This window comes from Rhinichthys klamathensis, unplaced genomic scaffold, assembly GCF_029890125.1.
Source record: "Rhinichthys klamathensis goyatoka isolate OS25496 unplaced genomic scaffold, OSU_Roscu_1.1 h1tg000354l_1, whole genome shotgun sequence".
NCBI lineage: Eukaryota > Metazoa > Chordata > Actinopteri > Cypriniformes > Leuciscidae > Rhinichthys > Rhinichthys klamathensis.
The window spans coordinates 1,842-20,624 of NW_026606864.1; the positions used below are offsets into that span (position 1 = coordinate 1,842).

At 39.6% G+C, this 18,783-nt stretch overlaps 1 protein-coding gene across 1 annotated transcript; it reads left to right on the top strand.

Annotated features, from left to right (window-relative positions):
* The first annotated feature begins 648 nt into the window (after window positions 1–648).
* Window positions 649–17,430, top strand: tmem170b (transmembrane protein 170B). Its single transcript, XM_056232739.1, has 3 exons — window positions 649–951; window positions 9,873–10,043; window positions 16,850–17,430. The coding sequence occupies exons 1-3, from the start codon at window positions 795–797 to the stop codon at window positions 16,978–16,980; spliced, it is 459 nt and encodes a 152-aa protein (XP_056088714.1). The 5' UTR covers window positions 649–794; the 3' UTR covers window positions 16,981–17,430.
* The last annotated feature ends 1,353 nt before the right edge of the window (window positions 17,431–18,783 follow it).

An 18,783-nucleotide genomic window follows, 5' to 3' on the forward strand; every position in this document is an offset into this window, starting at 1 on the left:
TATTATTATTAGCAGTAATAATAATAAGTAGGCCTATGTAATATTTAATATTTAATTGATATTTAAATATACAAATTCATATTATTTTATATAGAATCTGGTTTAACTTAACTTAAAGCGTTATTATTATTATCCTATTATATAATAATATTAATAACCACAATAACAATTATTATTGTTTTTTATTAATATTATTGTTATTTAATTTTGCAGAAATTGCTAATATTATTAGGCTTGTAGTAGTAGTAGTAGTAGTCGTATTTATTTCATATTTTATATAATTGCCATTTAAATATACAAATTGTATAGCATTTGGTTTAACTTAATTATCTATGCCTAATCAAAGCATTATTATTATTATTAACAACAACAGTTACTATTGTTGTTACATTATTTAATATTGCTTAAATTACTAAAATGATAGTAGTACTATTTAATAGTTAGTTTAACTATAGCCTATATATATATATATAGCTGAATTAAGTAAAAAAAAATGTTATCATTCATTCATAAACTTCTGTATTTGATCGTAGTGTAAAATGTGATGTTCACCTCCCTTTAAGAGCGCTGCGCCTTTAAGGGCCATCCAGAAGCGCTGCTGGTGTGTGTGTGCGCGTGTGCGCGTGTATGTGAATGTGTGTGGTGAGTGAGAGAGAGAGAGTGTGTGTGTGTGTGTGTGCGTGTGCGTGTGTGTGTCAGCCGTACCCATCATGGCCCCTGAGCAGCAGCTGATCAGACGGACCGGCGCTCCGCCATCCTCCTCCAGCGAGCCGCGGCCCCGGTGAACCGGCTCCATGTGTCCCCCATCCTCGGTCAGATATCTGAGCAAGAGGGCCGTGCTCCAGCCGCCCAGCGCGAAAATGAATAAGGATTATTCCATTAATCTATCGGTGCAGCAAGTGCTCAGCCTGTGGGTCCAGGGCACGGTACCGACCCTACAGCACTTCACAGGTACGTTCACGAGAGGAGAAAGATCGGGTGAAACGGGTTCATGTGTGTCATCCAGACGCGCGCACACGCCTCTCCACACACACCGGTCAGTCTATTGTACCGGCAGGAACACGAGCAGCTGTGCGCATCCCATCTGAACAAGGTCACACTTCACATCACACTGTATAGCCTACTCTGTGCTTACATGCTAAATTAATAATGCATCATGTATAGTATTGCATGCAGACAGTACTTAATATAATAGGAAGTGTGTATTGCCAGTGAACTATACTATACATCGTGGCATCGTGTGTGTGCAGTCTGCTTTGATAGCCTGCCTATATATAAAACATCATAGTGAAGAAGACCATGGTAAATATGGGAAAAATATGATTTTATCTTGGAACATGTTCAGAAAACACGGTAATGGTATTGCCAAAGTACTTTTCGTAAGGGTAGCATTTTTGTTGTTGTGGCAAATAACATGCTATAACATGGTAATCATTCGGTATCAAGGAAGCCTATGTATAATTTTCATATATTGTGATACTTTTTTGTTTATTAATTTTTATTTATTTTTAGTACAGTATTTCAATAAATACCATCATGGTATTACCATCATAGTTGTGTCTGAATTATAGTTTTACCATGGCACCGTGTCCAAAAAATTTACTTTTTTTGATATCCCAATAACTATAGTATGTGTTATAGTAAGAATAGTTCCCCATGCACCTGACTGTGAGATGTCTGTTTTTGTGTATTAGATGTAAAAGCCGTAGACCGTAGTGCTCTAATGCATTCAGCCAGTCCGATGTGAACCTCTAAAAAGCATCGTGCCACCCATCAATCTTTAGTTAATCTTGAGTCATTGCATCGTTTCTGGCGGCTCTCGGCCCGTGTAGTGGAGTAATCATTAGTAATTACCTTCACCATATTGGTCTCCACATGATACTGTGCTCATGGGCTTCTGTTGTGCAGCATTATACAGTCTTGCCTTGTAGATTGTGTGACATGAGACCAGGCTACGAATACTGTGTAAAAACATCTATTCATTGACAAGGGTGTAACCTTCCATGGAAAAACCACAGCAATAATATTTTCCTTTCCTTAAATGATTTTGTTGTGTATATGAAACGGATGTTATGATTTGTTTTTGACTGATTGCAGTGCTTCTTAATTGGTGAGTTATGACCATAGACTGGTTATTATGACCCAAAAAGTGTATAAAACCACGACTATACACATATAATAATTACTATACATTTATAATGTTACAAAAGATTTCTATTCCACATACACACACACACACATATATAATACAGGTCCTTCTCAAAAAATTTGCATATTGTGATAAAGTTCATTATTTTCCATAATGTAATGATAAAAATTAAACTTTTATATATTTAAGATTCATTGCACACCAACTGAAATATTTCAGGTCTTTTATTGTTTTAATACTGATGATTTTGGCATACAGCTCATGAAAACCCAAAATTCCTGTCTAAAAAAATTAGCATATTTCATCCGACCAATAAAATAAGTGTTTTTAATACAAAAAATAAAGTCAACCTTCAAATAATTATGTTCAGTTATGCACTCAATAGTCAATACTTGATCGGGAATCCTTTCGCAGAAATGACTGCTTCAATGCGGCGTGGCATGGAGGCAATCAGCCTGTGGCACTGCTGAGGTGTTATGGAGGCCCAGGATGTTTCGATAGCGGCCTTAAGCTCATCCAGAGTGTTGGGTCTTGCGTCTCTCAACTTTCTCTTCACAATATCCCACAGATTCTCTATGGGGTTCAGGTCAGGAGAGCTGGCAGGCCAATTGAGCACAGTAATACCATGGTCAGTAAACCATTTACCAGTGGTTTTGGCACTGTGAGCAGGTGCCAGGTCGTGCTGAAAAATGAAATCTTCATCTCCATAAAGCTTTTCAGCAGATGGAAGCATGAAGTGCTCCAAAATCTCCTGATAGCTAGCTGCATTGACCCTGCCCTTGATAAAACACAGTGCACCAACACCAGCAGCTGACATGGCACCCCAGACCATCACTGACTGTGGGTACTTGACACTGGACTTCTGGCATTTTGGCATTTCCTTCTCCCCAGTCTTCCACCAGACTCTGGCACCTTGATTTCCGAATGACATGCAAAATTTGCTTTCATCCGAAAAAAGTACTTTGGACCACTGAGCAACAGTCCAGTGCTGCTTCTCTGTAGCCCAGGTCAGGCGCTTCTGCCGCTGTTTCTGGTTCAAAAGTGGCTTGACCTGGGGAATGCGGCACCTGTAGCCCATTTCCTGCACACGCCTGTGCACGGTGGCTCTGGATGTGTCTACTCCAGACTCAGTCCACTGCTTCCGCAGGTCCCCCAAGGTCTGGAATCGGTCCTTCTCCACAATCTTCCTCAGGGTCCGGTCACCTCTTCTCGTTGTGCAGCGTTTTTTGCCACACTTTTTCCTTCCCACAGACTTCCCACTGAGGTGCCTTGATACAGCACTCTGGGAACAGCCTATTTGTTCAGAAATTTCTTTCTGTCTTACCCTCTTGCTTGAGGGTGTCAATGATGGCCTTCTGGACAGCAGTCAGGTCGGCAGTCTTACACATGATTGCAGTTTTGAGTAATGAAACAGGCTGGGAGTTTTTAAAAGCCTCAGGAATCTTTTGCAGGTGTTTAGAGTTAATTAGTTGATTCAGATGATTAGGTTAATAGCTCGTTTAGAGACCCTTTTCATGATATGCTAATTTTTTGAGATAGGAATTTTGGGTTTTCATGAGCTGTATGTCAAAATCATCAGTATTAAAACAATAAAAGACCTGAAATGTTTCAGTTGGTGTGCAATGAATCTAAAATATATGAAAGTTTAATTTTTATCATTACATTATGGAAAATAATTAACTTTATCAGAATATGCTAATTTTTTGAGAAGGACCTGTATATATACCGTCCATATATATATATATATATATATATATATATATACGTACAGTCCATTTTTTAAATATCTTGTTACATTTGTGCGATAGAGTTTTTGTATTTTGTTGGGTCACTTGATGTAAAATCTGGGTCCTGAAGCAAAAGTCTGGGTGAACAATGTGATGTAATATAAAAGCCAGACCACAGCAGGTAAGTGAATGTGACTGGAAGGCAGCATGAAGCATTTCTAGGGAACAAGTGTACGCCGGTTTTACGGTGCATGAGGCACATGACACACACCCGTCCTTTCACTTCCGAGATTTGCCCAGATTATAATTTTTGCAGTCTTGTGGACATCTGGCATGACGCAACACATGATGCAACTTGAGAGAGAATTGCAGGACGGGTAGCATGTGAGATAGCAAATAATTCACTCATGAATAAAAAAAAAGTCATTTATTACTCACCCACCCTTGTGTCATTCCAACAGTGCTCAAAAAGTATCTTAATAACGCTAGATGACGTAATGCGGCAACTGTCTTTACATCCGTTTACTCTCAATCCGTGCTCATATACTGTATTTTAATACAATATATAGCCGCATGTCCAATAAAAGCTGTTCCCATTTACATATTTTCTGTCAGATAACAGAAAGAGCATTATTTAGTGACTGACTAGCAGTCCAAAACTCACTAAATTGACTAGTTGAAAAAGAAAACAGGGTAGAGTAACCAAAAAAGCACCATGAAAATACCATACATTTATTTGTTCAACTGCATAATTGTAAATAATGAGACAATATATTGATTTTTGGCTGAAGAACGTGATGGGATGAGGTGGCACCTCAGCATTGGTTAGAACATGAACCTCAGCCCCTCCACTGCTGACAGAGACAGCTGTGTTCAGATGTGTTACGCAGGAGACATGGCTCTTTGTGATGACGAAGGAACAGCACAGGTGCAGAAGCACAGAGACTCAAAGAGAACGTAGGGAGATTATGACTCGAGAGGAGAGTTAATGGTGTTTCCTGTTTTGGTCAGTGAAACAAGCCTATTTTGTCATTTCATTTCCTTCTGCTGTTTATGAAGGAGACAGAGTTCTGCCTACTTAGCAGTTGTTTGTGCCTTTGGGTAAACAGTGTGTTCTTATAAACATTGGTTTTCAGTGTCACATGATCCTTCAGAAATCATTCTAATATGCTGAATTGCTGCTCAAGAAACATTTCTGATTGTTAACAATGTTAAAATGTGACTTTTTTCAGGATTCTTTGATGAGTATTTAAAAAAAAGAAACATTTTGTTTAATTTAATGCTTCATCCTTGCTGAATTAAAGTATTAAATTTTTTTTTTTTTTTAAACACGTTAATGCGTATTTCAAGAATATATACTTCTGGTTTCCTGTGGAAATACTCGGTCACAACATTAGGGGTTGTGGGTGATTCTTTTTTTAGAGCAAGTCTGTATTTTTTTTGTGTGCCATTTTATCGTCTGCCAGACTGTTTATAATACGATCTCCCAGTGATATCAAAACCAACATAGAAACATCCGTTATACCCCCAATGAAGTTGTAATTATCTCAGTATGCAGCTATTGAGTTTCCTGTGTGGAAGTAGAAACTTAATGCTTTCATTAAAAGTTTAAACCCTGTTAGCAGTAGGTTTGCATGACAACTTTGCTACTTCTTGTTTGGTGATCTTTATCTCGTTTAGCATTTGGCTAGGTTTATTGTGGTTCGCCACAGAGTTAGATAGCGCTAGGTTATAGCATGTTTGTTTATGTGTGCTCGCTTAATTGAAATATGAATTTGGTCTGTTTGTCCTGTGCTGATGTTGTGGAACATTGTCACTGACTATGACCATTGACACCCTGACAAAAGAGGCTCTTGTCACCCCGGAAACTGCTTTGTTGACACGACGAAAACCCAGGGTGTTCAAAGAGGCCTTTCACAAGCCAAACGCTTTACATTGACCCCGCCCTCTTGTTTTGACAATATGACCTTCAAAATATGTCCTGATGATCTATGTTGTTAGAGTAACCTATCATAACCTGTCACGCGTTTCTGTTCAGTGTTTACTTCTGTTTGGTTCTTCATAGTTTAATAGTGTTACATGCATTTGTAGGTAAAAATGAGTGTCTCTCTGTAGTAACTGGCAATGTGGGTCAGTAGTTCATTGAAGGAATACTTTCCATCAGCATCATTCAGTTTTATACCTTCTATATCTCTGTGTTTAAGTCTTTTTCACTCTCTCTCTCTTCCAGCAGATTTGGGCTAAAGTGTCTGTTTTCCTGCATCGCATTGCTAAATTGTCTCAGTATTTGTGTGTTCTCGGTGCTTTTTGTTAGGCATTGCCACCTCACCTCAGAACTGCAGCAGTGTTCCTGGCACAGCATGGATGATCTGACGCTTTTCTGCCCAGTCTGGCTCAGTTTACTGATAACAGTGTGTGTGTGTGTGTGTGTTTACAGACCTCCAGCACAAAAGCCTTCTCTGTCTGGACGTTACGTCTCACTTAGCATGTGAGCGGCAGCTTATAGCTTAATCAATACATTGTGTTTGTGTCAGTTCATGACTCATGACTGTTAGTCATGGCCTAATGGTTAGTGAGTCAGACTGGTAACTCAAAGGTTGCGGGTTCGATTCTCAATACCTGCAGGAAATGACAGGACCTTGACCTTGAACAAGGCACCTAACACCCAATCGCTCCCCGAGCGCCACAGCAAAAAGGGCTGTCCATGGTTTACTGTGTGTGTGTTCACTACTCCTAATGTGTGTGCACTTACTTGGTTGGTTTAAATACAGTATAGGTTATCATACTTGACCTTCACATGTCACTCATGATCTAATGCACAGAGAATATACAGTACAGTATATATCAGCTACCACTTATTAGATCTAGCATTCTGTCTGTCAGCTTTAAATCAGACACAGAGATAAAGTAGCGCGGAAAGGTTACATTTATTTGATTAAATTATAACATTTATTTGAATAAATCAGCCTATCGTGAGAGATTCATTCAAATAAATATAGAGAGAGAGAGATGTGTGTGTTAGTGTGTGTGTGTGAATTACCTGCATCTTTGCAGTGTCTGTCTTCTAGGAATGAAGCTGTGAGTTTAATTATTTAAAAAAACTACAACGTCCTTGCTGAGTAATATAATCTGGCGATTCAGTAGCAAAGTTAATTTATTAATATTTATAAAATAATGAAAGCAGCGCATTAATATAGAATGGTGATTAAACTGACTTGAACCTACCTGTGCATTAAATTAAATCAGAATCTTTAGACAGACCATATATATATATATACATACTGTGTGTGTGTGTGTGTGTGTGTGTGTGTGTGTGTGGCCTGGTAAACCCTACGTTATGGGGACAAAATGTCCCCACAAGGATGGCAATATCCGAAATCCTTGTTCGTGTGGGGACATTTTTTGGTCCCCATGAGGAAATCAGCTTATAAATCATACTAAGTGATGTTGTTTGAAAATGTAAAAATGCAGAATGTTTCCTGTGATGGGTAGGTTTAGGGATAGGGTTAGTGTAAGGGAATAGAATATACAGTCTGTACAGTATAAAAATCATTATGTCTATGGAAAGTCCCCATAAAACATGAAAACACAACATGTGTGTGTGTGTGTGTGTGTGTGTGTGTGTGTGTGTGTGTGTGTGTGTGTGTGTGTGTGTGTGTGTGTGTGTGTGTGTGTGTGTGTGTGTGTGTGTGTGTGTGTGTGTGTGTGTGTGTGTGTGTGTGTGAAAAATCATTCTAATAAGCTGAGAATATGCTTGAGTTGCTCAAGAAACAATTTATATATCGAAAACATGTTTTGCTGCTTCATATTTTTGTAGATTTTTTTGTGTCCTTGCTGAATAAAGGTATTAATTTCTTTCAAAAAACATACTCCAAACTATTGGACAGTAGTGTTTCACAGTTTCCACAGAAATGTTAAGCAGCAAAAATGGTTTTCCTCATTTATAATGATCAGAAATGTTTCTTGAGCAGCAAATCAGCATATTAGAATGATTTGAAGGATCATGTGACACTGAAGACTGGAGGAATGATGCTGAAAATTCATTTCTGTGCTGAATGAACACAGGGTGTTAATGGCACAACGTCTCTTCATGCTTCAGGGTACAAACGCTCTGATCAGCACTATACAGCGTTCCATGTGCAACTATGCAGTTGGTTATTTGACGCGTTTGCTTTGACATGTTAAATTAAAGCTGTCAGCAGTATTTCTGCCCGAGCGTGTTGGTTTCTCCAGCATTATGTGGAGCTGCATTTCCCAGAGTTCATGACAACAGCAGTTTGATAATCAGTTATGTTGTTGAGCAAAGATGCTCGTCCATGTCATGGCGTCTTCTGGAACGATCCGGAGCCGTCTGATTCTCTCAGTGGAGACAGACTGTCCATGTACTCTCCTCTGATCTGTGTGGACTAGGCACTTAAATAATACCTGTCTCCAAGCCAATGGAGGACTGAGAGACGTAAATGGAGTGTTAAAGAGAGAGAGTTTATGAAAGTGGACCAGACAGTTTATGAGAAAGCGAGGTTGGTGATAGCGGGAGAGTATTTATCGAGGTTCACTGTTGTAAGTACAATGTGTTCTGCTCGGTTAAGATGGGTTCTGACTGGAGACTCTCACAAGCATTTCTTCATGAGCATGGTCTTGTGAACATTTATACAATTTTTGTTTATTTAATTTACTTTGTTCCAAGTGTGCATATCCATACATCATAGTAGATGTATTTCCCCACTGATTTATTATTATTATTATTATTTGCCAACAAATGTCATGTGCCAGGTGCACCACATCTGAAATTGTGTTTAATAATATTATGTGGTGGAAATCACATTTGAAACATTTTGGACTGACTCATTCATTTGTCTTGCTGTGGCAAATTTCAATTCCAGCATTCCTACACACACACAATTAATTATATTTTCAGGCTTTTTTTGCGTAACTTGACAAAATTACAGCTTGATTGGAAATGACAAAAAAAAAATTACAGGTGATATTTGCTTTTTTACCTCATTACTGTTACGGTACGTGTGGTAGGAATCACGGGACATAGATTTTTTTATGGATTCTTGTCTCTTCTGCTTACCAAGGCTTATTTGATTAAAAAAATACAGTCAAAACAGTAATATTATGAAATATTTTTCCAATTTAAAATAACGATTTTACATTTTTGAAATGTAATTTATTCCTGTGATCAAAGCAAAATTTTCAGCATCATTACTCCAGTCTTCAGAGTCACATGATCCTTCAGAAATCATTCTAATATGATGATTTGCTGCTCAAGAAAAATGTCTTATTATTATCAATGTTGAAATCAGTTGTGTTGCTTCCTATTTTGGTGGAAACTGTGATGCATTTTTTTCATGATTGTTTGATAAGTAGAAAGTGCGAAAGAACAAAATTTAACCTTTGTCTTCATCTCCTGCTCTTCTCCTTGGTAACCAAGTACACTACCTTTAAAGTCATAGATTATATTAGTGGGAAAATTGCTGGTGACAGTCATAATTTGTGTATAATCAAATATACTTGGAAAGTCTGGGTGTGGGATGAGGGTGAAACAATAAAGTCACATAAAAGGGATTTTTTAAAAGTAATTCGAATAAATGACAGATTAATGTGATATAACAAAAAACTGTTGGAATCTGTTAACTTTAATAAATAGACATAAAGTGTGTTGCAGAACTGTGTTAGTGTTTCTTTAACACATTGTAGTTCCTCTTCACTCAAGAAGCAGGAAGCAGAACTTTTTAAAGAAAAAAACATGCACAAATTACTATTCTACTTTTGCAAAATGATTTATGTTTACTGTGCACAATATGCATCCAGAATCAACTGTTTGTATCTTTTGACTCAACTGACTCATTCTTGAATTGAACAGCCAAAAGTTAAACATTTTAAATACAATTTTATGACCATGCATCTGACACATTCATGCATGTGCTTCCTGAATAAAATGCAGCTAATGCAGCTCTCTCTCTCTTTCTCTGTGTGTGTTTTCTCTGCAGAAATGTGGTACTGGGTGTTCCTGTGGTGTCTATTCTCCTCTCTGTTGGTTCACAGCGCCGTGGGTCTGCTGATGTGTGTGACGCTGCAGCGTCATAAGAGAGGACGGCTCATCACACTGGTGCTCATCAGCGTGGGCTTCCTGGCCTCGCTCACCGGAGGGGTCATCACCAGTCAGTACTCACACACTTCTGCTCTTCTTATCGGACAATATTAGCACATTAAGTCAAGTGTGCATGTTCTCGAACACAACATGAACTTCAAATGAATAAATGTGCATGGTCTTTTTGTGCATGATTCATTAACGCACAATTGTGCTGTTGTAATCAAGTCACCGTGAGACTGGGAAATGTTTCTGATCCAACTAAGTTTTTACATTTTCTCATGCAAAGTTCACCGCCTTGATGCTAGTGTGTTCTGGAAGGTTGCTGGGGTGTTGCTATGCAGTTGCTGATGTGTTCTGTGTGGTTTCTAGAGAGTATCTATCTGTGACTGATAAAATGCATTAGAATGGAATATGTTTTGGGACATTGTCTAGTCGGGCTGGGTGTCAATGAACTATAGCTGTTAGCTGTTCTCCAGTCTAGCACAAATGTAGTTTGATTCAAAAATAACCCTATGCCGAAGTGCCCATTCCCAGAGGTCTGCTTTAATATTAATATGGATCTGGCCGAGAGAGAGAGAGAGAGAGAGAAAGATAGTGACAGAAACATTTAGTCAGTTAATATTAGGGCCGGGACTTTAACGCGTTAATTAAGATTAATTAATTACACACTTTAACGCGTTAATTAATTACACAAAAAATTATTTTTAATCGCACTTATTTTTGCACCGCGGAACGTTTCTCACTGGATGAGTTTCGGCGGACCGATTATACTGGCGCACCAACTAGCGTTCATGACGAAGAAGCTGACGAGATCGCTTTGGTTGGCCGGTGGCTGGGAAATGTTGTTACAAAAAACGAACGGATGGACGCGTCGATAAGAGCATGGTTGTGTGCAAGCTATGCAACAAGGAATTCGCTATTGCTATTAGTGTAGTCTAGCAATATGCTATTTTGTTGCAATATGCTATTGCTACACTTAATGGCTATTATGGCTATTAGTGTAGTGCTATTAGTGTAGTGTAGCAATATGCTATTTTGTTGCAATATGCTATTGCTACACTTAATGGCAAAAATTGCACTGGTCTGCTGGACTTGGTTGAACAAAAATAAACAATATTTTGTTGCTTAAGCTTATGTATGCAGTCATTATTCAATGGTATACTAAAAATCCATGTGAAAAAAATGACTTCTCACAGTTCTCAGGTCAAATATTTATGCGATTAAAATGCGATTAATTTCGATTAATTAATTACAAAGCCTCTAATTAATTAGATTAATTTTTTTAATCGAGTCCCAGCCCTAGTTAATATGTGTGTGTGTGTGTGTGTGTGTGTGTAATTGATGACAATTTTTTAAAGGGTTATTAACCCTTTAATGTATACCGTATGTATATGAATATTAATGTATATCGCTGTGTGAGTAGCTCACACACAGCCATAAACATTAATATTAATATACATTCTGTATACATTAAAGGGTTAATTTACCCAAAAATGATTACTCACCCTCATGTCATTCCAAACCCATTAGTTTTTTGTTCATCTTCGAAACACAAATGAATATCTTTTTAATGAAATCTGAGAGCTAAACATTGATTAGCGAACATAAACATAAGCTCAAAGGAACCTGCTTGACACGCGAGAACAAACCTCTTGCAGAAGCTCAAACGTGCTGCGTAACACGAGAATGAACCTCATTGGTTCTTACAGAAGCTCAAACGTGCTGCGTAACGCGAGAATGAACCTCATTGGTTCTTGCAGAAGCTCAAACGTGCTGCGTAACACGAGAATGAACCTCATTGGTTCTTGCAGAAGCTCAAACGTGCTGCGTAACACGAGAATGAACCTCATTGGTTCTTGCAGAAGCTCAAACGTGCTGCGTAACACAAGAATGAACCTCATTGGTTCTTGCAGAAGCTCAAACGTGCTGCGTAACACGAGAATGAACCTCATTGGTTCTTGCAGAAGCTCAAACGTGCTGCGTAACACGAGAATGAACCTCATTGGTTCTTACAGAAGCTCAAACGTGCTGCGTAACACGAGAACGAACCTCATTGGTTCTTGCTGAAGCTCAAACGTGCTGCGTAACACGTGAATGAACCTCATTGGTTCTTACAGAAGCTCAAACGTGCTGCGTAACACGAGAACGAACCTCATTGGTTCTTGCTGAAGCTCAAACGTGCTGCGTAACACGAGAATGAACCTCATTGGTTCTTACAGAAGCTCAAACGTGCTGCGTAACACGAGAACGAACCTCATTGGTTCTTGCTGAAGCTCAAGCGTGCTGCGTAACACGTGAATGAACCTCATTGGTTCTTGCAGGAGCTCAAACGTGCTGCGCAACACGAGAATGAACCTCATTGGTTCTCGCAGAAGCTCAAACGTGCTGCGTAACACGAGAATGAACCTCATTGGTTCTTGCAGAAGCTCAAACGTGCTGCGTAACACGAGAATGAACCTCATTGGTTCTTGCAGAAGCTCAAACGTGCTGCGTAACACGAGAATGAACCTCATTGGTTCTTGCAGGAGCTCAAACGTGCTGCGTAACACGTGAATGAACCTCATTGGTTCTTGCAGGAGCTCAAACGTGCTGCGTAACACGAGAATGAACCTCATTGGTTCTTGCAGAAGCTCAAACGTGCTGCGTAACACGTGAATGAACCTCATTGGTTCTTGCAGAAGCTCAAACGTGCTGCGTAACACGAGAATGAACCTCATTGGTTCTTGCAGAAGCTCAAACGTGCTGCGTAACACGAGAATGAACCTCATTGGTTCTTGCAGAAGCTCAAACGTGCTGCGTAACACGAGAATGAACCTCATTGGTTCTTACAGAAGCTCAAACGTGCTGCGTAACACGAGAACGAACCTCATTGGTTCTTGCAGGAGCTCAAACGTGCTGCGTAACACGAGAACGAACCTCATTGGTTCTTGCTGAAGCTCAAACGTGCTGCGTAACACGAGAATGAACCTCATTGGTTCTTACAGAAGCTCAAACGTGCTGCGTAACACGTGAATGAACCTCATTGGTTCTTGCAGGAGCTCAAACGTGCTGCGTAACACGAGAACGAACCTCATTGGTTCTTACAGAAGCTCAAACGTGCTGCGTAACACGTGAATGAACCTCATTGGTTCTTGCAGGAGCTCAAACGTGCTGCGTAACACGAGAACGAACCTCATTGGTTCTTGCTGAAGCTCAAACGTGCTGCGTAACACGAGAATGAACCTCATTGGTTCTTACAGAAGCTCAAACGTGCTGCGTAACACGTGAATGAACCTCATTGGTTCTTGCAGAAGCTCAAACGTGCTGCGTAACACGTGAATGAACCTCATTGGTTCTTGCAGGAGCTCAAACGTGCTGCGTAACATGAGAATGAACCTCATTGGTTCTTGCAGAAGCTCAAACGTGCTGCGTAACACGAGAATGAACCTCATTGGTTCTTACAGAAGCTCAAACGTGCTGCGTAACACGAGAATGAACCTCATTGGTTCTTGCAGAAGCTCAAACGTGCTGCGTAACACGTGAATGAACCTCATTGGTTCTTGCAGAAGCTCAAACGTGCTGCGTAACACGAGAATGAACCTCATTGGTTCTTGCAGAAGCTCAAACGTGCTGCGTAACACGTGAATGAACCTCATTGGTTCTTGCAGAAGCTCAAACGTGCTGCGTAACACGAGAATGAACCTCATTGGTTCTTGCTGAAGCTCAAACGTGCTGCGTAACACGAGAATGAACCTCATTGGTTCTTGCAGAAGCTCAAACGTGCTGCGTAACACGAGAATGAACCTCATTGGTTCTTGCAGAAGCTCAAACGTGCTGCGTAACACGTGAATGAACCTCATTGGTTCTTACAGAAGCTCAAACGTGCTGCGTAACACGAGAATGAACCTCATTGGTTCTTGCAGAAGCTCAAACGTGCTGCGTAACACGAGAATGAACCTTATTGGTTCTTGCTGAAGCTCAAACGTGCTGCGTAACACGAGAATGAACCTTATTGGTTCTTGCTGAAGCTCAAACGTGCTGCGTTACACGAGAATGAACCTCATTGGTTCTTGCAGAAGCTCAAACGTGCTGCGTTACACGAGAATGAACCTCATTGGTTCTCGCAGAAGCTCAAACGTGCTGCGTAACACGAGAATGAACCTCATTGGTTCTCGCAGAAGCTCAAACGTGCTGCGTAACACGAGAACGAACCTCATTGGTTCTTGCTGAAGCTCAAACGTGCTGCGTAACACGTGAATGAACCTCGTTGGTTCTTGCAGAAGCTCAAACGTGCTGCGTTACACGAGAATGAACCTCATTGGTTCTTGCAGAAGCTCAAACGTGCTGCGTTACACGAGAATGAACCTCATTGGTTCTTGCTGAAGCTCAAACGTGCTGCGTTACACGAGAATGAACCTCATTGGTTCTTGCTGAAGCTCAAACGTGCTGCGTAACACGAGAATGAACCTCATTGGTTCTCGCAGAAGCTCAAACGTGCTGCGTAACACGAGAATGAACCTCATTGGTTCTTACAGAAGCTCAAACGTGCTGCGTAACACGAGAACGAACCTCATTGGTTCTTGCTGAAGCTCAAACGTGCTGCGTAACACGAGAATGAACCTCATTGGTTCTTACAGAAGCTCAAACGTGCTGCGTAACACGTGAATGAACCTCATTGGTTCTTGCTGAAGCTCGAATGTGCTGCGTAACACGAGAATGAACCTCATTGGTTCTTGCTGAAGCTCAAACGTGCTGCGTAACACGAGAATGAACCTCATTGGTTCTCGCAGAAGCTCAAACGTGCTGCGTAACACGAGAATGAACCTCATTGGTTCTCGCAGAAGCTCAAACGTGCTGCGTAACACGAGAATGAACCTCATTGGTTCTTGCACGTCAAGCGAACATGCTGGAGCTTCCCTTTACCACAACTGATGTGTGAGTTGATGAATGTTTATATGTGAAATAAAGCCTAAATTCAATCATATAAAGTGATCGTATCTCTTAAAAAAATTTGGAATAACCCTCTCAATTCATATGGATTAGTTTTACAATCTCTTTATGAGCTGGTAGTTGCGTAGCTGTCAATGGAGGGACAGAAATCTCTCAGATTTCAATAAAAATATCTCCATTTGTGTTTTGAAGATGAATGAAAGTCAACTATGAATGAAAAATGGGTTTGGAACGACATGAGGATGAGTAAATAATGACAGAATTTTCATTTTTGGGCGAACTATGCCTTTAACCTACAGTACACAGGCTTTTAAACAAACACATTGAATCATGTCACTAAAATATTTATTAAGTCAGAGGTATGCTTAGAGAACATAAATTGCTGAGCCATGCAGGCTAAAGTGATATCCAGTCTAGTGATTTTTGGTGGAAATCTTTTATTTATTAACATTTGATGACCCACATTTATATATCAACTCATGTTTCCAGTTTTCAGCAACATGGTGGGCATGTTGTGACACGTTTCATATCCGAGGATGGTATTCAATCATAAGAAAGAGCATTTACATATAGAAGAAAACAGAAGCAAAAACAGCCTGTTTAATTGTAAGGGTCAGAGAGAAGTTAAAACATAGTCATAGTCAAGCTAGATTATGACTGTTTTGGGATTTTAAATGTACAAACGTGTAGAATGCAGCCCCTTATAGATGTATTATTATGGCTTAAAATATATCAACTTTGCAAACAACCACAGTCACAGTCATCTCTATTTCAATTTTAGACGTGGGATTTCCCAGAGGAAGATTTTATCATTCAGATGTTGCTCTTTCGTGGCTCTGTAGACTTGAAGATCTCGGAGGTTATGTGTAATTTAATTATCAACTTTGCCTTCCCATTCCCTAAACACCTACAGTATAATTGAAAAATAATTTCACACCAAGTTTAATTTTCATTTTAAACTGTATAAATTACTAATTATATATGGTTTGCATAGCAATCACACAGAGCACCCTAGCAACTGCGTAACAACACCCTAGCAACTAGAGATGTACCCGAAGCCTAAATCCGAATTCGGAAAGGCATGAAAAATGAAAAATGCATTCTACGGAGCCCCTAAAGGGACATTGTTAGGCTTATTGCGGTAGTTACAGTACATCAGCTTTCACTTATCATGTGAAGATCGCAAGGAGAGATGACTGACAGGACGATGTCGGAGGATTTGGTGTGCAACATTCCTGAGCGTCATTGTCACATATCTCCTTATAATCTTTTTCCCATCACTATGTTCCTTTAGGGGCTTTGTAGAATGCGTTGTTTCCTTTCCAAACATCCCAGCAAACACAGAACGTTCCCCTTACGTTAATATTTGGTTCCCGTTTGGTTATTTTTTTGAGAACCAAATAATAACGTTCCAGGAACGCTCTTTTTAGGTTTTAATTTTTGCAACCGTAAAATAATGTTCCCAGAACGTTGCAGGGAAATAACTTTAGGTTATTTTTAGGTTATTATTTTGCAACTGGGGTAATGGTATTGGAGTAAAGAGGTTTGAGGAACGTTAGAACAGCGTTTAAATAATGTTAGGGGAACGTTAAAGCAATGTTAGAATAACGTTCAAAAACCAAAAACTTGCGTTCTATTTACGTTGAGAAAACTTTTCTGGCTAACCACAAACAAACCTTAAAAAAAGAATGTTCTGGGAACCAAATATTAATGTTCTGCGAATGTTCTGGGAACCAAAAATTGTTAGCTGGGATAGTATTCGGCTTCGGCCACATCACTACTAGCATGCACCCTTAACACTCAGCAACCGTCTAGTAACCACCCAGGACACCTCAGCAACTGCATAGAAACCACCTAGCAACCACACACTTTCAGAATATAATTTCTCAAGCCGAAACCAAAGTTTGTCTTCATGTATTATAATTGTCATCTGTCCTGTGTCAGGTGCGGCAGTGGCGGCTGTGTACCGTGTGGCAGGGAAGGACATGGCTCCTCTTGAAGCCCTGGTGTTCGGGGTGGGCCAGACCGCTTTCACCGTCATCATTTCATTCTCACGGATCTTGGCCACTCTTTGAACGGACGGAAAGCATCATTGATTGACACACCTAACAGCCAATCAGCCGGCAGAAGAGCCGGGCTCGAGGTGAGTGTGGTTAAACCACAGAGGTTTGGCCTGTGGTGCAAAGAAATGAGCTTTAGGAGTCAATGGCCAATGGACCACTATATGAAACCCTCTGGAGTGGCACCTCTTGGAGAATTGAACTTTTCAAGAAGCAAAAACAGCATTATAGGCCAATGACTGAAACTCACTCAACGTGCCAACTGCCTCGATGGAGGATTGAGATGAATCTTGGGATGTCTGTTCATTTTTGCTGAACATGTGTTTTGTTTTTGCACACGGATTGCTTCAGCTTTATGTAAACTGAGTGGTGTTGGGCCATAAAGCCAAGATGGATGCATCAAAAGCATCCTCTAATAATTTGTCTATCTGTCTATGTATCCTTAATCAGTGTGGGAAAACACCCATAAACATTTTCTAATTCTGCTCAGCTGAGGTATAAATGAATTGATTATATTAATGAAATGATTATTGATCTTCACTCTAGTCCAACAGTATTATCACATCCAGTTTTCTTCTCCATAAGAAATGGCTTCCACTTAGCACTTTCTGCATTTTGAAAACTGTCTAAAAAGTGTAAGATCTGAAGGTTATGCAATGGACCTTAATTTAAGGAGGTTAAGGAGTAATCTGGTCTCTTGTAACCTATTTAAATGTATCCATGATGGAAAAATGCCTTATTTATAAAATGGAAACAGTGGAACATCAGTGTGATTTTTTAACTCTAGTATTTAATCAAATGTTAGTTTAAAATCAAAGACGACAAGTATTGGAAAAGTCACTATGGTCTAAAACTTTTTGTTCTGTTATGATGTAATCCATCACCTGGGATTATATCATGGATTCCCATTCCCTGCCCTGTACACATTCAAATCTGAGCTTGTACAAATGGTATTTCATAGTAATCAAAGTCTTTATGTATAACCCATTTTATCCAGCATTACTGTGGCAATACTCTCCCTACTCGAATAAGGGGACTTAAACCTCAGGCCTTAAAAGACAAGACAGACTCCTTCGTCCTGGACTCGTTCTACACAGTTTGAGAGGTTGGCGTATGACTATGTGAGGTGATTTTCTCCTTTGCATTGGCATCACAGGTTTATTCTGAATATTGTTATATGATACTTGGACAAATGTATTGTAGCCTACTTGAAAGCTGTCGCGTGGAAGGGCACACTGATGCCATAATGAAAGCGGCCGCTTGCGGGTCTTTGCCAACAGACGTGTGAAATTACACTGTTAATAATTTGCCTTCCATAAGTTTCCACCAAAACATTATAAACTCGAGTTCTGTAAGGAACAGGAGCGGACATGTTAAACGGAGAGTGTTTCGCGGCCGGTGTGGAGTGTGACGACAGCGGTGTGTTTTACGATACCTCGCTGCTGCCACTGGCTTTATTATTGATAAAACATTGTATTTTTTCCCCCACGCGTTTAATTTTCATTAAACCTTATAGTTGAAGACTATTCGATTTGTTTTGAATGTAAATGTTTGCATTTTTATTTTTTTTATATTTATTCGCTAGCACTTTCTATGAAGCTTTATGTATCATAAAGGTATTTATGAAACCTTATACAGTAGTATGCAGAATAATCAGTTACCAAGGCAAGAATCACTATTATTTATTGCTCTTAATATTGATGGTTAGGGATTCGAACAAACTTGTATTAAATATCGGGTGTGAATGAGAACGCTTTTTACCTGGTGTACAGATAAAGCTTCATAATAAAGTGAGTTTATTTAATTTTAATTTTAAAG